The following is a 21,094-nucleotide window of genomic DNA, read 5'->3' as shown; positions in this document are numbered from 1 at the left end:
TACATGAGTCTCTACATGCACTTTGGTCAAATGCCTCGCCACCCACCACCACAAATAAATTCTCAACCTGTGCGAAACACTGCACACTCACCCCCACACGCACTTTTCATTTCCTTTCAAAATGTTGATACAAGATGCAGTAGTTCTTATTCTTGATTATTTCATAAAATGTGTTAAATTCAATACAATAGCTATCAGAAAACCCAGCGTTTTAAAGAACGTGGGTTATTAAAAAAAAAAAAAAAAAAAAATCTTTTAAAAAGCAACTCAAATGCCAACAAATATTGTCCTCAGACATTGAAAGGCAACAATTAGTTGCCAGAGATGTTCAACATGGTATTGCTTTGAAGAGACAAGCCATCTATGGTAAGAAATTTATTTCTGTATAAGAAATCTGAGCAAATTAACATTTTCTGTCTTTTTGCACAAATGAGTGCTGCTAAAGAGAAACTAGATTTCACTTGCAAAATATAACTGCATAGATCAAAAGAGGAAAATCACTTTGAACAGCATCCAAATTGAACACAGCATACAAAAGAAATGCACACACATATGTGCACACACATAACTACACACACACTGACCTGGTGTGGAGACATTTCTGTGGTTGGGAGTGAAGCGCACTGCGGTGATGCCAAATGGGCTTTTCGTCACTCCTGTGGTCCTCTTCAGCAGCTCCAGGGCACAGCGCGGGTCATTATATGCACCAACAGGGGGCGACACTTCTTTGATAGGGCTAAACCTCTGAAGGAGCCGGATGAAAAGGAATAACACAGATAAAGGACTAAGGGACGAAACAAGTGAAGTCCGAGCACACCCTGAAATCTTTCATATTCAAAGATTAAAGCACTTTTTATTGATCAAACGGAGATCAGCAGGGTTTTCTCAACAAAGTGTCCATCTGGAACACAAAAACAAATCCAGCTGTGAATATTTGCGTTATGCACAGATACAACTTTTATCAACCTGACCTTTACTTTTTCATTCTCAGCTGTGCCTCTTCTTCGTTCAGGTGGTAAATAAACATGCACTTTCTAAAATTAGCAGTGAATTCAGGTTATACATCAGTACTTTCAATTATGGCACAGCATGGCTTTGAGCTGAATGCTTATTCTTTAATGTGTTAGCACAGCTTTCATAGCTCCAAATAGTAGAACACAAAGACCAGCTGAGGTCAATGTCATTAGCTTTTTGTGAATTTACTGATAAACCGAAGTACTGAACAAACTTAAATTTTGACCTAATGCTATGCAATGTTTTTACAATTCATCCTGACAAGGACACAAATGTCATCGCAATCCATCGCATAGTTATCTAGATATTTCAGTTGGGACCATAGAAGTGGACTAACAAAGATCGCCATCCATAAATTATACTGCAAGTCGGCTGCTTTGCCTATCTCAAATCCAAATTGCATATAGAAACCAGAAAAGCTCTTCTCAAACAACTAAAACACACTAAACAAATTAAGAGAACACAGAAAGGACAAAAAGAAAAGAACAAAAAACAACAGTAAAAGAGAGAAGAAAGTGGTGGGATAGAAAATGAGACGGGGTAAACAGCATCTTCAATGCAAAGATAATGAAGCACATAATCAGGTACGTAATATTCTTTGACTGTTTTGCTGATATCAGAGGTGATTCAGCTTTCCAGAGTACAAAGGTATTTATCCGATAGCCTATTTTAACAACACAGGCAATCAAGAGACCAAACCGGATAAGTTGCCTTTTTAGTCAAAATTACTCAAGGTCAACCGCACTTCAGTGTTACTCTATTTTTCTCTTCAGCCACTCACAACTGAACCATCAAGCAGGTTGTTATCGAACACAATGGAGGAATAAAAAGAACTTGATCCCTTCAAATACCAGTATATTAACAATACATGTGCGCGCACACGCACACAAACACACACACACACACACACACACACACACACACACACACACACACACACACACACACACACACACACACACACACACACACACACACAGACAGAGCCTGTTCTTTAAAGGACATTCAGCGATTAAAAAAACAACAACAACAATGATCTTAAATGTAACTTATTTGTTGGGATCATGCCAATCATTGATTCACAGTTTCCATTTAAACAAGATGCAGCTTATGGAAAATTAGCTGTGGGCTAATGAAAATTGTGTTAGTAATGCACAGTTGAAATATTGAACTATAAGGCAAAAAGAAGTAATGAGAGACAAAAAGTAAAGAGGTATAGCTGAAGCAGAAAATTGAGAGGAGTGGATATTGACGGACGGAGGAAGAGTTTGGGTAAAAATTGAGTGAGCATTTGAAGAGAAGAAAGACGACTAGCAGGAATCACAAGACAAGCTGTTCCAAGGCCAAACCAAACTGTTTTCATTGAAAATCAGCTGTAGATCTGGGGGTTTGTGGCCATCTGTCAATCCAATTCTGCCCTGCTGGCTTTGGTAAAGTCTTATTTATGGGCACATTTTCTCTCCTGAACTAACACACAGCGCTTTGTTGGCACTTCACATGGACGCTGAATGGTGGACTTTGTTTCATTGTTCTGTCTCCTGTTGTTCCATTTTCAAGACATTTAATAAGAAATGCCAAAGGAAGGCTTTTAAAAATCACACCCAAAGCCAAAATGTTCTCAATGCAATTTGGCACTGTGGGCATTTCAGTGACAGAACGTTTTAATGACTGTTAATGTGGAATAATGAGGCCACAGAGTAAGCGCACTATAGTGGTAGTGCTCTTATGCCATTCTGGCACCCAAAAAAAATTATCCCTTTCACTGTTGAGGTCAATTTAGACAGAGCAGAATGAGAAGGCAGTAGAATTGTGACTGCATATAAAGCCATTGCTGACACCAATCCTCCTTGTGCTGCACAAGAAATGAATAGATGCATCACCGCAGATTGAAAAAGTTTCAACTTGGGTGAAACATGTACGCTTATCCTGAGGCTGTGTGAATCCAATTTCTTTCTCTGGTCACATGCTGTGTTAGTGCATTGAGCATGTGACGTCATCACCGACACCCACCAAGGAACTTCTGTGAGTTTGTGTATGTATTCATCGCTAGAAAAAAAAAAAAAAAGAGGAAAACTGGAGGAAAATGCAAGTTCTGGATAAATTTTGACATCAGTCAGAAATCGAGTTGTCAAATAAATATAGCAAAACAAAATTCTGCGCACACATTGCCGGTGTGTACATCGCTACAAGGCTAGAGCTAACGTTTGTTTAGTCATCGCACTGTGGTAAATAAACACAGACTAAACAAACAATCCAGGAGGCAAATTTGTATGAATAAAGCAATATAAAAATGTCCCAAAGATTATGACTAAACACACTGTTAAATCTAGAGTTTATTCTTTTAAATAATTATTTTTTATTTTAGATAGATAGATAGATAGATAGATAGATAGATAGATAGATAGATAGATAGATAGATAGATAGATAGATAGATAGATAGATAGATAGATAGATAGATAGATAGATAGATAGATAGATAGATAGATAGATAGATAGATAGATAGATAGATAGATAGATACTTTATTAATCCCCAAGGGGATTTCCTGTACCTATAATGCTGCTGCAGCAATAAAACAACAGTAAAAATATTAAATATAAAAATGCACAGTATATACAATAAATAGAATAAAATAAAATAGAATAATTAAATTAAAACTAACTAAACAATAGTGCAAAAGTTGTTTTTTTGTTATTGTTTTTTAACTGCATCCTTTTGGCAAAATCTCATATAAGACATTCTTATACTTCAGCCCTTACTTTCATGTACTGACGTGTACGAGGGTCACGATTTCTAGAATGAACAGTCAAAATCACAAAAAGCTCATTTTTGTCACTGACATAATTTGAATTTCAATATTAGATGAATATCTTCACATTACAAAATTGTTGATGTATGGTACGTGAGTCTGTAAGAAGGTTTCGTATGTTTTGCATTCTCAGGATGTCAGAGCTGAGTCAGCTGCAGAAAAGACAGAGTTTCTTACAATTTTGAATGGGTTTCATGGGCTGACAGCTATAAGCTTACTCAGTCTTGTCTTTTTTTCTTTCTTTTTTTTTTAAATCAGAAAATTTACAGCCCATTATATTTATTAAAATGCCTCATGTACAGTGTTTTTTCACTACCAAATTATAAAATAGAGTACTGTAAGTACAAGGGTGAAAAGCACCAAGAGTGAAAATTACATTACATTTCATTTATCCGACGATTTTATCCAAAGCGACTTACATTAAGTGCATTTCAACCATGAGGGTACAAAACCCAGAACAACAAGAATCAAGAAAATACAATTTCTTCAAGAAAGCCAAACTACAAAGTGCTAAAAGTAAGTGCCATGTTAAGTGCTACTAAAGTGCTACCTATTCAAGGTAAAGTCGGAAGAGGTGTGTTTTTAGTTTGCGGCAGAAGATGTATAGACTTTCTGCTGTCCTGATGTCGGTGGGGAGCTCATTCCACCATTTAGGAGCCAGGACAGCAAACAGTCGTGATTTTGTAGAGTGTTTAGCTCACAGTGAGGGAGCAACAAGCCGATTGGTAGATGCAGAGCGGAGTGAGCGGGCTGGGATGTAGGGTTTGACCATGTCCTGGATGTAGACTGGACCCGATCTGTTCGCAGCACGGTACGCAAGTACCAATGTTTTGAAACGGATGCGGGCGGCTACTGGTAACCAGTGAAGGGAGCGGAGGAGCGGGGTAGTGGGAGTGAATTTAGGTAAGTTAAAGACCAGTCGAGCTGCTGCATTCTGGATGAGCTGCAGAGGTCGGATGGCGCTAACAGGTAGACCTGCCAGGAGGGAGTTACAATAGTCTAGACGTGAAAATGGTCTCCAGGGACTCCATCATGAAACAAAATCTGAATGAAAAGGATGAAGTAAAATTTAAAAAAAGGCGGACACTAAGGAGAAGGAATAAGTAAGGAAGAGTGAAGGGAAATAGAATGAGAAATGACAGACAAAAGTCCTGTTAGCTTGCTAGACAAAGAATCAAGAAAAAAGGGAAAATACAGGAACAGTAGATGAGTGAAAGCAAGGGAAATCGAGGAAAAGACGTTTTCACAAAGTGTCGGCTCGAGGCTTTGATACTGGGAAATCAGGCAGTCGAAGGAAAAAGGAGAGGTGAAAACTAGAAGATTCTAACTGTTTCTCTTATCTTCCCTTCCCTCCCTCCTTCCCTCGTTTCCTCTCCATCCCTCCACAGGATAACAGTGTCAGATGGAACCGGACTCAGGGAGACGAAGATCTAAGAAAACTGTCGCTCTTAGTTCTGCTCTGGAGATGACTCGTGACACAATCACACACACACACCAACACACACGTTCCTTGGTGGTTGTCAGTGACGACATCAGAGGGTCGACGCACAAAAACAGCATGTGGCCATGAAATTAGGTCACAGCAAACTCTGACACACACACACACACACACACACACACACACACACACACACACACACACACACACACACACACACACACACACACACACACACACACACACACACCAGAATCTTGAATCGTTTTTCTCCTCAGCAGGAAACTAGAACAATGTTTTGTGCACATACAAAAAATGTTGGCGTAAATTTGCTTGTATGTAAGCAGCACTTGTGAACATGTCTTGGGTCTACTGTACATCTCTCTGCAGCTGAAATACACTCAGATGTGTGTCTGAATGTTTGATTGTGTGTGTGTGAGCATACCCCGTCGCATTGTGCGCGTGTTTGTGTGTCAGAGTGATCATTAAAACATCAGTCAGAGAGTTTCACAGAAGTGTATCTGCGGGCCCGTGCCACAGAGGAGGAGAGGCGCTATTCCTGAAACGTTAAACTACACATTTTCACATGCTTCATCTTTGCTCCTCTGAGCCTCTTAATAAACTCATCTTCACCCTCATCTGAAGAAACCCTCCAATCCCAACACATTCATTAAACAAGCCAAGAACGGCTCAGTGTCGTGGATCTGTAACTGATCTTAAGTATTCCATATTAAAATCCAGTCTCCTTTGCAAATTGAATATATTTGTCCAATGTAGATTATGTCTATGAAATGGTTTTAGCATGGTCTGATTGTTTTCTGTGTGTAGAGTGTTATGTAAAGTAATAAACAAAGTAAAGAAGAATGGTATTTCATCAGCAGACCACTGAAAAAGTAACCCACAAGCTGATGAAGAGAGTGGAACATTGTGGACTGTGGAGCAGCAGCTAAGAAACCAGATATTTCCCTCAGCAGTCGGTGCCGACTACAACTGTTTCCAAAGAAAGTTGGGACGCTTTGAAAAATGTAAATAAAAACAGAATGCAATGAGATGCAAATCATGAAAACCCATATTGAATTGAGACTAAATATCAAATGCTGAAACTGAGATCGTTTTTTGGAAAATGTAAGCTCATTTAAAACTACGACTAAATATTGTTGGGATGGGGTCATGTTACCACTTTGATGCATCACCTTACTTTTAAAAACACTCTGTAAATGTTTGTTGAAAACTCCAGCCACTCCTCAGTTCACAGTAAAATGTCCCATTTTTTCCTTGAAATAGGATTTCAGCATGATTTGAAAATGTTTCCAAATGACTGCTGATGTTGCTCCTTGTCTATAGAATAGGAAAATGTTTTTAACTAGTTATGCTGTCCCCAAGTGGCCAGAAATCTATTACTGCGTGCTTAAACCAAAACCTAGCTATATAAACTACTGGTGTTTACTTTTGGATTCACATAACTAAACAGAAAAATAATTTAAAAAATGTCAAGTTTGCCTTTTGAAATGATGAAACTTGATGGATACCATTATACACTCTGATCTTGGGCAGCATGACCAAAATTATTATTGACAAAAGCAAGTCTGATTCCTCCTCAAAAGATATTACTGTTCTGGAGTCAGATGCTAATAAATGTGAACAGACATGACATCAATGTAATAGGAAGGCAAAAACAAAAACATGAAATTGAAATAGAGCCTGGAGGACCAAAGCAGGGCTAAAGAACCTGCTCCGTTCAATCCGATTCACCTGAAAGTGCACCAACAAGACTGCACCCAGATCTGTTTGTACTGTACCTCAGCCTGTGAGACGAAGGGAGAAGTGAACATCAACAGGTTGCCACTGGAGTTGACGGGCTTCTCAAATTGACTTCTTATGTAGTATTGGCCTGGACCAGGAACTCCCTGATGGGAAACAGAAAGAGAAATGACACTAAATCGAAGAGGAAATTTAGGTTGGGATGCACTTACATGCTTCGGTAATATCAAGGAGTAAGTCTGGGGAAGTGAAAAAAGACAGAGGGGAAAAGGATAGAGAGTTACTTTGCTGTTTGGCATTTTCTGTGGTAGCTATATGCAGGGCACAAGGGTGGAGAAAAGAGGTTTAGGTACTATGCAGATGAACTAAAGGAAAGACAAAGCAGAGAAAAATGAAACAACTAATGAGTAACTTGTGAAAACAGAAAAAGCAGAGAAAGAAAAAGCTTTTTTCTTTCTCTGCTCTGCAGTTAAGTCAATTATAAAAAAAAAACAATGTTTTTTTTAAAAAGCCAGAAGAAAAACTAAGCATAAGGTCTGAATGTTCGTACTTTTGATTGGCACAGCTATAACAATCATGTCAAGTGCAAACTCAAGACTACTACACCATTTCAGTGCAGTAATTGTGAATAGAAAACCAGCTAACAGCACAAGACTTCACACTTAGTGATGCTGACAGCGAGAGGTAAGGAAACAAGCACACACGCACGCACATCCACGTGCCTTTCCACATTCCGTGATACAGAGCCAGGACATTTTTGTATTTGTGGTAAAAGCACAAGGTTGCAGAGCCAGAGGTGGTTTGACTAGGCCTGCACTAAACCGACACGGATTTCTGTGGTGATTGTTAGCATTGTGAAGGGGAAGTGCAGTGAATTTCAGGACAATATGTCCTCCATATGCCTAAAGACAGCTCAGTCTTCTTTCATGAATATTAACCACACTTCCCTCTTGGATGAAACTCATTTCTTGTACTCAGAATCAGATATGTTCCATACAGTATGTGGATTTACAGTAAGGCTGCCACTGAAAACGCTTTCCCTAGGATAAAATATAGAATATAGAAACTTGAGACAGAGAGGAAGCACTGCTCATTTTGGTCATTTTCAGCCCAGTTCTTGGGAGTCAAGCATTGTTTTTTCATATCTACTGAAATGTTAAGGATTCGGGCACCTTTTATCTTTCAATGAACTTTGTATTTGCAGGGTAATATCAGGGACTCTATTGGTACAACTCACAACTCTTTTGCTTTTGTTTGCAGGCATCCACACGATAATGGTTTGTTGAAGTGGTTAGCTCAGTCACTGCCCTTGCTGTGTCAGAATTACTATTTATTGGGAAACACCGAGACACAGACTCTTAAACTCTATGGGACACCAGCAGCCTCAGGCCATTAGAGGCAGACTGTCTGCCGATCTCCAGGAAGTAAAAGGTGTTTGTCCTGAATGTCCCCACTGTGGGAAATGACCCATCTGGTCAGTGTATGTATGTGTGGGTGAACATGTGAGTTGAGTTGCCAGGTACTAATGATGATGGATGGAGGTGCAGCTATCATGGTAGGGGGTCCGAATACAGCATGGCGCACTCAAAAAAGGGATAAACAGAAGGCAAAGTTGTTGAGTCAAAGTCACGGGATAAATTATAGCATGTTAAAAAAGATTTTGGTAATTTTAGCTGCCATTTATTATGTAAAAAGAGACAGAACTCGTGCATTAAAATTTAATGTATAACTAACTATGCACCACAAAAATAAAGTGACACTTAAAAGAGAGGAGGGGCAAAGCAAAATGCAAAAACTGAAAGGCTGGACAGAAAAAAACAACAACAACATATGCTCGCCTTTTTCTCCATCAAACCTCGTCCTACGTTTTTCAGACTCATGTCTCAACCAGTCTAACTCAGAGATCAGTGAAATAAGGCATTAAAAAGCGTTACACTGTCAGCACAGTCAAGTTCATATGCAGGTGAGTAACTCTCCTCCACTCATCCAACTCCACTGTAGCAATGTGTGTGTGTGTGTGTGTGTGTGTGTGTGTGTGTGTGTGTGTGTGTGTGTGTGTGTGTGTGTGTGTGTGTGTGTGTGTGTGTGTGTGTGTGTGTGTGGTTGCCAGTCTGTGATTAAAGCTTATGTTTTACTGCCCTCTGTGGGCAATAACATAAACTGATGAATCATAATTAGAGAGGGGAGAGGGGGTTGAATGATTTAATCTTTAAATGACTTGAATAAATCCAAAGTACTTACATTGACACTGTTCTCACTGTAAAATATGACTCATTCTGAATCTGCATTTTTCAAATCCTATTGTGATAAGAATCAATCTAAATCAGTGTAGAGAAGCACATGTTTAAATAAACAACATTACATAAATATGCTAAAACCGGCAAAATGTATTCAAATCTGAAGGTTAGAGGATTTAGTAAATTAGGGCAGTGCATGCAGTCCATTATTTTTTTCATGATGTCGTTATGACGGTTTTCCATTTACTTCACATTAAATATTACTTACAAAAGACAAAATAATAATGCTCTGAACTCTTTTAACACAACGATATGTATAGTACGTCATTTTTATGATTCAGAGTCTCCCATTGATTAAAAATGTATTTGCTGTTGTCAACATGGTCAGGAGGAATAGTACCGTCAGAACTGTTAGTGAATTACATCTCTAGCTTTTACAATTATTAATCAAAATAAAGCATTATAAAAAAAATGTCTGTATGTACACCACCTACAAACTAATAACATCTGAAAGACCCCCGCCTGCCTTGACAGCAGGGCTGTGCTCGGTGTGTGCCAGACTAAAGCTCACAGCTGCAGTTTCTTCACATTACATTATAGTCTGGAAACACTTTTCGCATTAACGTTTGCATGGCCACTCTGAAGGCTGGACCAATCAGCGACCAGTGCCGCTACACGGAGTTGTAACTGTGATGGAGCTTTAGTGAGCTTCGACACATATGGTTGTCAATGCCTATCGGTTAAAGGATGGTGAATAGTTTCAAAATGAGCCGAGGTCTACGCCCAGTTGGATATAACGACTGGAAACAATTGCTTGTGGCGAGTGGCCAAACACTTATAATCGGGCAGTGAATTTGTGTCTGGAAACGCCCGGCTACCACTGTTTTACTACTCTACTAATATCATAGAAAGCTGCTCAAATTAATACTTTATGTTAACAATCTCTCTAAAGACTACATGTAATATTGAAAGTAGGTGCTCATCGTGACAATACTCCAAAACTCTGCAGTTACTGTCAGCGAAACAGCATTTTAGTGTCTTGCAGCTCATTGTTTTGGTTTTTTTACGGGCTGTACCTTTACCTTTCCAGTTTACTTTAACCACTCATTTTTAATATCAACAGGAAGCAGTTTTACACAGAAAAGCTGTGATAAACCAACTCACAGCGACGTGTCTAAGCACAGGTTGGAAAAAAGCTTGTGAACATATTGCAGCATTCAGCAACCAAAGAGACAGATCAAGAGCGGGTAGAGATCAACAAGAGTAAAAAGGAGAATGAATATAAGACTTGTATTCATCCAGCAAACAGAATCATGACTCCAAAAGAATGTGGCCGTTTCTCCCGGATGTTTGCTAACACATTCACCATAACAACTTTATAAGCTGATAGTGTGTCAGTGTTGTATTGTGATTCCCCACATGCACCGGAAAACCCATAAATGCAGGTTCCATTACCATTTGTGGCCACAATGGCCACTGTTGACTGTCTCTTTTTAAAGAATGATGCCCGTCCCCAGCTGGAGAGCTTGACATTGATCCCAGTGCTTTAAACCTTTTTATCACTGATCCAAACTTGTATGTATATCATCACACGGACACATACATCTGCCAACACACACACACTCACCTTCTTTTCCTCTTGCCTGGGCAGTAGCTCGTGGTAGCGAGGGATGATGAGCTCGGCTCTGCCTCTCTGTTCATTTTGAAGGTTTACGTTCTCATATTGTGTTTCTGGGACTCTGGGACAGAATGGGGCAAAAATAATACAGTTCGAAGCAAAAGACAGACAAACAAATAAAAGAGATTAAAAAAAATAAACCACACAAAAAAAGAACAGAAGAAGAAATGAATAGGTAAAAATAGACAGATAAACTATTTTGAATGAGAGAAGAGGCGAGATGTTTAATGAGAAAATGAATAGGAAGAGGTAAACAAAGCAAAGACAGATGGGAGCAGAGGAGAGAGAGTAGGAATAAACTAGAGAAAAGGGGCTTCTCCGCATAATGTAATAAGAAACAACTGTACCAGGAGTAAAGACTGAATTATCACTCACGTTTAAATTATTCCAGTGTGTACATGTATATCATAGACATGTCTGTATGGGCGTCTATATGTCTGCCTGTGCAAACAGTATGATTGTTCACATGCGCGCCTTCCCTTTTACCACCAAATCAACTCCTTTATGAATAGCTGAGCTGGATGTGTGCCCACCCATGTAGAAGTGCTTAGTAAGCCCCATCTTCCGTGGCCATCAATAGAGATGCTATGTGAAAAATGTCACACATAATGCCCTGGCTGGAGGATCAAATCAATATCTCACTTTGGTGCAACAGCCTTTCAATTCAGCACACATCCTGGTTAGAGCTCAGGAGCAGTGAACTTCTGAGATTAGGTGCCCTGGAGCATCTAATCTAACCAGCCCCATGGCTTTTTATACCCACTTCAAAATGTGACGTTATGAACATTTTCTTTCCAAATACATGCATTGATGGTAGGCCATCAAATCTGACTAACTATCAATAACTCAGAATTAAAGAAGACGCTACATCTTGTTTCGCAAAGTTCCAAGGGGACTCCTACCTTTAGCAATTTCTATGGAGAACTCAAATGTTAACCATAATTTACATACTAAGAAGATTTAATTTAAACATTTTTTTTCAGACAGTTTAACTACACATTTTAAAGTGTACGTGTCACTTTGGTTTTCAATATGATACAAATTCAGACTTAAAGGAGCAGTGTGTAGGATTTAGTGGCAATTAGTGGCAATGTTGAAGATTGCAGCCAACTGAACAACCCTCGCCTCACTAGCTCTTTCCAAACGTGTAAGAGAATCTACGGTAGCTGCAAAAACCAGCAGAAAATGCAAGAGTCTCTCTCTAGATCCAGTGTCTGGTTTGTCCCTTTTGGCCTGCTGTAGAAACATGACGGTGCAACATGGCCTGCTCCGTGGAGGAGGATATGAAGGGCTCATGTTCTGAGGTAATGAAAGCACAACGAATCTTAGTTTCAGATTACACATATATTCCATTTCTGTCAATACATATCTCCGAATCCTGCACGCTGAGCCTTTAAGTGAACTTAAATCTGAAAGTGAAAGTTTCCAGCAACAATTTAACATTTGGGCATTTTGGGTACTCATTAAATTCCTTAACATGACAGGTGATACTCACATCTCCGGGTGATATTGTCCGGGACCTGGTCCCACCTCCACCTTCACCTCCTCTCTCTTCCCGGTCATGTTGCCAAAGTGGGCCCCTTTATACTTCTGTGCAGAACTCATCTCTAACTGGAGAAAGAGAAAAAAAATAGGGGAGAGAACACAGATGCCAAAATAGTGGCGGTACGGAGTGGATGGAAGAGAACATCATCCAGAAAGAAATGAAAAGAGATAGAAGATGAGTGGAAAAGGACGACAGCGAGAAAAGGCGATGATAAATGGATGAACAAAGCAGAAAATAGAATTGACTCATTCAAATGTATCTGGTTTCTCTTCCACCCCCGGCTCATAAAGTTGGGGGTGAATGAAATGTGAAGTTCAGCTAAATGCCAGAGTATGTCAGAGATCTAGTGGAGACCCTTCGTCCTTTAATATCTCTCTAAGTTTTACAGCCTGCTTTCTCTGCCTCCGGCCTTTCATGTAGAACCCGTCCACTCTGCAGCTTAACAACTGAGAGAGGCTACGCTGGAATAGAACTGGCCGGCTGCCGTCATACACATTTTAGAAATATTATATTGAGATTCTCTCGAAAGTATACTGGCCGGACATTTGTTGCATGTCATTCTGCTCTCTCTCTATTAAATAAATGCCAAATTGGAATTCATTTATAACAGTCGAGAAAATAAGACTCTGAGTTTCATGTTCCTGACGTTGACAGAAGTCTTCTCCTTGTCCCTCAATTTCGGGAAAACGAATGAAAAAAAAACTGCCCTTCTCAAATCAAAAATCAAAGCTGTTCAAATTCTTCTGTCTCTTTTCTAACTTCTTCCTTGACCCATCTGTCTGTTTCTCTTCTGTGAGGCAGGTTATGCGAGAACTGGCAGGGAGTCTCAAAAAGTTTCTAACTCCGCATGGCGCCTGTCTTCTTATCTCCACTTTAACAGCGACTGGAGAACGAGATCTGAGGTTCCGGCCCTTGTAATCTTCCAATCAAGTTTTGAGGAGGGCAGATGAGAAGCAACGATGTTCAGATGCCTGAAGTTAAAAAGAAAACATAACTGCTCTGTACTGCATGCAGACACATACAAGAACCGGGATGTTATCGCAGCTGGCACTGAGCTCAGAGGTGCAAATTGTTCTATTCATGTCAAGGGGAGCTTTTAGAAACAAAACAAAAACACAGCCAGTGTGTATAAACATACCCATTCAGTTCTGATAAAATGGAATAAAATAGTCAACCAGAAATAAAAGTTTCTGTTGGTCTGGATCCCACAGGCTACAACTGCTGATGGTGCTTCTCTCAAACACATACAACACCAAATTCTGATTCTGTGTGGAGTGACCAAAACCTGATTTCTTGTATTAAAAAAAAGAAAATCTTTGTCACGAACAAGACATAGAGATTGTTGACAAATTAAACGGGGAACTTTCAAAATAAATGAGTGAAGAACTATAATGCAGGTGCGGCCAAAAGCCTCACTTAGACGCCTTTTAGACGTGCTGTCGTGTACGGACCTCCGGACAGGTCAGGACGAGAGGTTTTTGAAGACTGCTTATGCGTTACAGAAAATACTGCGGAAAGTAGAGATGATGCATTTAGTTCTCCTTTTCAATATTCAATGGCTGATCGCCAACAGTATTCAGCCACTGGTTGTTAGCACAGCTGAAGCTGCTCCGCCCGGCTGTGATGGGTGAAGCAGATCATGGATATATGATTACTGTTTGGACTTCAGCCGCTGCAGGGGTGCAATATTTGGTGCTGTGGATAATGTTCAGCTGTTACCAGTTGAACCTGCAGTGCTTCTTTGACAGATACATTACCAACACACCACAGGGGTTCAGCAATACGGCAGCTTCAGTAAAACACTCAGAAAGCCCACTGCGCACACACACACACAATCGCTGCATGTAGTCAGTGTTACAACCATTAAAAACAAATGTGTCACAGCCGGAATCTTAGCAACCAAAGCCCAGCCACGGCTACAGCTGCGGTAACAGTGACAGCTGTGTCACACCAAGTCTCCCGTCATAGTCACAGACATCCCGTTATCGGCAGTAATCAGAGAGAGAGCTGATGGACCGGCTCCGCTAGCTTTCTTTTTCAATGCAATGATGCTGATTTGTGCATGACAGACACAGTTGAGGGTGCACTAACTGTCCCTGTGGTCCCAACCAGCCGTCTACACAATACAAGTTACTGTATCGTAATACAGGTCAGCCTTTATCTAAGCGTCAGAGGAAATGCAAATGTCAGAGGAAATGCAAACGTCATTGCGAGGTAGCACAGAACGTACGGCAGGGAAACACAACAAACAAAAAAAAACACTTCTCGCCATGACCTGTGGTTGGCGCTGCAGTTTTGTTAATTTATCATCCATGTCTCCTGGCTTTCATATCGTTGTAGTGAGCATGAAACACACAGCAGAAAGCATAATTCCTACAACAGATATTTGTGGTGGAACAGCTGCTGTGACTCCTGTCACGAATGCAGCTCGTTCATTCAATGGCCGATTAGAAAGTGCTGTAACCTCACTCTTTCAAATGCTCCCTTTCTTAACTGGCTCAGGTGCTCTGTCTCCTTTATACCAACACAGCCCTTCTTTCACTAGTGTACTAAGCTGCAACTATCTATCAATGATGTAAATAAACTGTTTTGTCGCGACAGACTTCAAGCAATAAAAGCAATAAAGATGTTTTTTGTGCTTCTCAATAACACTCGGATAGAAAACAAAGTTAGGTCCTTTTGATTTCTTCCTCATATCTTATCATTCAAAGGTTGTCCCAGCTGCTTTGAAGTTACGTCCTCAGACAACCGCTTAATTCCGCCTCTCCACACTTTTGAACTCAGTCAGAGCACGGGGTGGGGGGGAAGTGTTTGAGTATAAAGAATGTGCGTGTCAGACGGATGAACAGAGGGAAGGAGAGAGACAGAAACAGAGGTTGAACTTTCAAAGGGAGAGCAACAGAAGTTGAGACGGAAAAAAAAGAGCCATGGATGGATGCGCCGCTGATAGCTCTAAATCACAGCACGCCTCTGTGCCTGCGCCGGTGTGTTGACACAACCTCGGCCAACACTCAAGGACGCTGTTGACTTCCTCTGGTCATTAACAGATGAAAAATGACTTAATTGAGAGCCAGACCAGCAGGCGTGTGCATTATTTTAAGTGAATATTGTAATATAGCTTGAAGAATAATTACTAATGGCTCTCTTTGTTGGCATGTAAAATGGATGAGCACTGGTGCGCTGTGGCTCTTTTTTTTTTTTTTTTTTTTTTAAGTGAAGCTGCATTCATTAGCTATGGAAATGGGTTTTGGGCCAACTGAATGAGGTGTGGTGGGGGGGTTCAGTGGTGCATTAGATCTGCCTAACACTAATGGACCTCGCCACGTGGCAGACTAAGTACACTCAGACACGCACTTGTACAGATTAATGAAAGCACACGTGCATCCACAAATGAGCATTTCACACACTCTGATGGATGTATATATTTAAACTTTAACAGGATTGCGTGCGTGTGTGCGTGTGTGCGTGTGTGTGTGTGTGTGTGTGTGTGTCTATTTGTCCTTACCAGCAGTGGACTGTAGTAGGCTGGCCCCAGGGTTTTGTCCTTGGGAGGGGGCCGTTGCTTACGGAGCACACCCCAGGCATCTGCCTCGTAGCCACAGGCCTGGCCCGGGGAAGGAATGGATGGGATATCTGACTGATGAACCAGCCGGAGACTTTTAGCCTGCAGCCAGTGCGCAAAGAGAAAATGTAGAAGAATGGCAAGGAGAGTGAGGCAAAAAGTCAGGGTTTCTGATGGCAAGAAAACACTCTGGCTTACAAAGCAGCTGAGTTATGCCTGGGGCCAATATAGTGCAAAACTGAGGGAGGGACAAAGACAGAGAGAGAAGGAGAGAGAGGATAGGAAGCAAAAAAAGGACAAGAGAAATGGAGGAAGGAAGAAGGAAAGACAGATAAACTCAAAAATAGAGGTGTATGTACAGTATGTGCTGAGGGGAATGTCAACAAAGCTACTCTACTAACTTTCTAAAGCTGTGCGTGTGCATATATTAAATAACTATAGCAAGCATAGGAGAAGAGAGCCTATCGAGGCTCTTTCGTGTTTTCATGTGTGGTTAGATCCTGTATTGTAGTGCTGCAGTCTCTGTGAGAAGTGAGATAATCATTGGTATCGGTCTTGATCAGATGAAAGCCCTGAGTACATTACTAACTCATAGCTTATCTTTGCATATACTCTGGACATGATTTTAACAGCAGGGGGAGGGAAAGAGCAACCTAATCATCTCTAGAGTTCACAGCAAGGTTAAACTCAATATTTTTACTACTACAGTGTCACTTCTGATAAAGCTGGAGGCTACTGGACAGACTCCAATTTCCCAAACTTCAAACCCTCTTTTCCAAAGTTCATACGGCATATCATGCCAGATATTACGTGGGCTAAATAATAAAAGTGTTTGCTTTCTTTGTTTGTAGGCTTAAACTCTCAAACCTTAGACATTGGATGTAACTGCCAGCAGGAGGAAGAGTTTGGCTGTACCAAATCTGGATTCACAATGGTACAAGGCACTCTTTGTTTGTTGAATTTGATGACCAGCGATACTAAACCTGTCAAGGGGGTTTTGCGTACACCTCCTTGTTTCTGTACACTGAATGCAAAAGTGAAGGGTACACCATTATCTTTAGGCTTTATTCACTGCCACAGTGTAAGAACTAGAGTATCCACGGACAATTGAGGTCCAACTCTGCAGCATTACTGCTTCTGAAGACTGTATAATTGGCATATTCAGCCTAATAAGGCTACTGTGTCTTGAGATATTGCTGATATTTTACATTTACTGATTTAAGGTAAAAGTATTGTCACTGTAACAGTTGAAACCAAGTTACCAATTCTTACATGACTGTCAGATGTCTTTACAATTTTCACTCATTATCTCTATCAGAATCATGATTACTAAGCCTGTCACATTTTCAATGATGTGAGAGATTTTCTGTCTTAATTATAGATAAAAAAAAAAGTGTCATATTGTCTCTTTCCTTTGTTTCACCGCCCTTGTTCCAAATATACATTGTGATTCATTTTAAAATGGCACAATAAATGCATCATATGGTGGCTTTTGTTGTTGTTTGTTTGTTTGTTTTACAACAGGAGGGATGTAGCTCTTTTGATCAAAGCCTGGATAAAGTGTTTCCTTCAACAGTTTTAAAATAGCATACTGAAGTTTCCATAGATTGGTGTTGAGCGGTATTTGCGTGGATTCCAATATGTGGAGATATGTATGCCATCATTACACAAACTTTCAAATCATGGACAGCTAAACTCCATGCTTGTCCTTTGTTTTGGTTTTATGATATGACTTTTTGATCCATTGTGTGTCCCAATCAGGGAAAACCGAGGGCACAGTTTTTTTTACATACATTTCTTAGACAGAAGACATGCTGTATAAATATAACTCAAATGAATGACACAAAAAGAGTAAATCTATAATAAATCATGGTCAGTACTACTTATTTACTTTGCTGTCATATCTTCACCCATATGCCTACCATTTTTCCGCCACGCTTCTCAGGCTGTCCTACATTAGCCGTGGTGGCCCTGAGCGTTTTTTGTAAGGCAGGTAGCACGTTGTAGGTCCCGGGGCCAGGAACCTCTGACTCCACGTTATCGAAACGCTTGGAGCGGTTCTGCAAACTCTGGCCACCATGGACGTTGAGCTGAAGAGATGAGGGTTCAACAGAAAGGCAAGCAAAGACATAAAGGGACTGCAATCAACAAAATGTATTTCCAGCAAAATAAAAATAGTTTTGAACTAAATACTGAAAATTATACTTATTTATGAACCTCTGGACAGTCAAATTATTGGTTCTGCAAAATCATTATTAACTGCTTCGAATTGGCAAATTCCATGTTATAAAAGTTTAACAGCAAAATAACTTGCTCTATCTTCCTTCTTGATGGCATGTTGATAAAAGTTAACAAAAAAAAAACTTTACATTCTTGTCCCTCTTAAAAATGACCCTCTTTCTCAGGTGCCGGGCAGAACGTCCCATCTATGGCTCTCCAGGACACTCGGGCCCGGACTTGTTGGTAAATGAAATGATTCTCTCTACCCTACAGTACCTTGACAGGTGAGGTGTCATACTGTCCAGGCCCTGGCAGGCTCTCACAGGACTGTGTGAATCCTGTCTGCCTGTTGGTCAAGGACTGGAATGGAGCATAGCCATCTGCAATGAGAAGAAAAACTCAAACACACAAAAGTACAACTTGCTTATTAAATAACAGCATGATTACATGTTAAGGCTACATGTATGTTTGCATTATATGAAATACAGTTAATTACACCAGTGTAAAAACAAGTTGCATTGTGTTTTTAAGGAACGGAGCAGATGGACAAAATAACAAGAACGTTTTGGGCTTTTGTAGGTTAATGATTTACTCTGCCACAAGACTTCATCTGTCCTTCATCTGGAGGCAACATATGCAGCATTGTGAGCAAAACATTGTGACGTTTGAATGCTGTGACATTTTTCTAAAAAAAAAAAATTAAAAAAAAATTTAAATCCATATTTCAATTTAAAACTTTTTTTTTTTTTTTTTTAATTACGCTAGCAAGCTAGCAAGAGCTTATTTGAGGTTCATTTCAAAATAGTACATTTTGGCCACAGTTTTCAGTGGAGAGAAACAGTTGTATGTAGATTAAAAAACGAGACTATAGTTTTATTTTTTCAACTCAAGTCTTACTACCTGCTATTTGATAATGCCGTCTGATATCGTACGATCCGGGGCCAACTGTACCGGTAGGTGAACTTGTTGTGAAGGTCACTCTTGGAGCTCTTCCGTACATTTTTTTTTTTAGTTTTTTTTTTAGTTTTTTTTTTTTACTCACCCTGAACCAAAACGGACTATCGTCTTAACTAAACTTAATTTGTATACCACCCAAAGAGGGTATAGTTGTCATTTTAGTTAATTATTAAGCCGCTCCGAGGTTAAAGCACTCCCGCCCCTGCTCTCCTCTTTCTCGGACTGAACTATGCTCGTTACTCTGCATGCCTCGTTGCCTGGATACCACATGTCGTTACGAGGCGACCGGAATCCGAAAGCACGCGAAAGAGAAGACGAAGTGACTCGTGGTATTATAGTAAAAAAAAAAAAAAAGTAAGGTTTATCAGTATCTTTCCTCGTGGCGTTGTTTTGTTTTTGTTGTTTTTTTTGTTTTTTTTTATCAACTGTAGGCTCAACATGAACATGTTTAAAACTCTAGTAATACTTGTTGACTTTGTTTTTACTGTTATTGTTTTTGATGACTTATTAGTGAAATCGTGCTAAAAGCAGGCCTATGTGCCTATAAACTTTAAATGTTTTATAATTAGGCTAATATGGGCCATACTTATCTAGTGTAGGTTATATATTTATTTATAGTGCGTGCCAAGGAGCAACCGCAGCCCAATCCTACCATCTAGTGGGTGAATAAAACGTGGCAGAAGCATATATATATGCAAGTGAAGACCAGTTGAAGCTCATTCAAAGTCTTGCTTGTATCTGTGGTTAAAAAAAAAAAAAACTGTTCCTGCATTTGGCCTTAATGGGCTACCACTCCTGTTTTTTGGTTGTTGTTTTTTTTAGTTTTGACCTACTTCCTTCTCAGTGTAGTTATGATTTGTATAATGAGAACTCAGGAGGTAACAAGTGCCCCTCTGGAGTGTGCAGTGAACTCCATCTTTATTTGAACTTCTTATTTTGTCTCACTAGCAGGAGGTTTCCCTTGCACACTAGTCTCTGATTTGATAAATAAGTAACATTACAGCAGAGACATATCTAGTTCTGAAAGATAATATCTGTTGCTGAGGAGACGAGAACTGAAAGTGAATATCGTCAGTGAAACGGGGATATAATCAAAACAATTGGTATGCAAGTAGGCTGACCATTAACCCACCATCCATATGCTCACATGCAATTTCCTAAAACCCACACTACAATTTGACACCACAGATTCCCCGCATTTCCATACTAACCCAACAAGACTAAAACAGACGGAAACATGTGTAGCTGATTGAAAGCTGCATCATTAACCACTGACTGAGAGTAGGCTATGACACTTAAAATTTGTGAAGATGTTTTGGCAACTTTAGTTTACTAATTATCCAGTGTGTTTTCCCAGGAAGAGAGGATTTTTGAAAAATAAAAAAATGTTGGATCCCTTTTCTGTAAAAAAAAACAAGTTGGTTGCTTCTCAGAAAACTGCCATAAAACAGGACATGTAAGCATCTCTGCATTAAATGGGTAAAAAATTTTAGAGATCTAGAGTTAATGTAACTTGGTCTGGCCTTAGAATAGGTTTAACATATTTTTGGGATATGGACAAAAAAACACTTGAAAATAAATGATAAGAGATGGGATTAGACAATATCAGGGTAGAGATGCAGATACTAACATGGTTTCTTATTGTTTTATGCCAAGAAAAAATGGGTTACAAGGACTTGAGGGGTGGTTGTTCCTCTACATTCAATGGACAATCTTTTTTTTAGGCTTGTAGTTTAAATGTTTGGTTGTACACGCGGACAGACGGTAGCTTCTTAGTGCAGACACACCAAAATATGTTGGTGTTGAAGTCTGATTTGGATGTGCTGATTACTTTGTGTTTAAGCAGAATGAGTCTTTTGGACTGAGATTCAG

General features: G+C 39.9%; 1 protein-coding gene across 1 annotated transcript in view; it reads right to left on the bottom strand.

Moving 5' to 3' along the window:
* stpg2 (sperm-tail PG-rich repeat containing 2) overlaps window positions 1–19,295 on the bottom strand; it is a 59,055-nt gene extending 39,760 nt beyond the window's left edge. Inside the window, exons 1-8 of the mRNA XM_069699420.1 lie at window positions 19,166–19,295; window positions 18,542–18,645; window positions 17,968–18,135; window positions 15,989–16,147; window positions 12,433–12,548; window positions 10,887–10,998; window positions 7,061–7,168; window positions 585–744 (exon numbers count right to left, since the gene is read on the bottom strand). Of these exons, the coding sequence (XP_069555521.1) occupies window positions 585–744; window positions 7,061–7,168; window positions 10,887–10,998; window positions 12,433–12,548; window positions 15,989–16,147; window positions 17,968–18,135; window positions 18,542–18,645; window positions 19,166–19,265 (1,027 nt within the window). The 5' untranslated portion in view covers window positions 19,266–19,295. The remainder of the gene's footprint in view (window positions 1–584; window positions 745–7,060; window positions 7,169–10,886; window positions 10,999–12,432; window positions 12,549–15,988; window positions 16,148–17,967; window positions 18,136–18,541; window positions 18,646–19,165) is intronic.
* Window positions 19,296–21,094: the final 1,799 nt, after the last annotated feature.

Source organism: Brachyistius frenatus, unplaced genomic scaffold (genome assembly GCF_029030835.1).
Source record: "Brachyistius frenatus isolate BFR_SWC_R1_liver_20210118 unplaced genomic scaffold, ASM2903083v1 Contig_30, whole genome shotgun sequence".
NCBI lineage: Eukaryota > Metazoa > Chordata > Actinopteri > Embiotocidae > Brachyistius > Brachyistius frenatus.
This window is presented reverse-complemented; position numbering and strand designations above follow the sequence as displayed.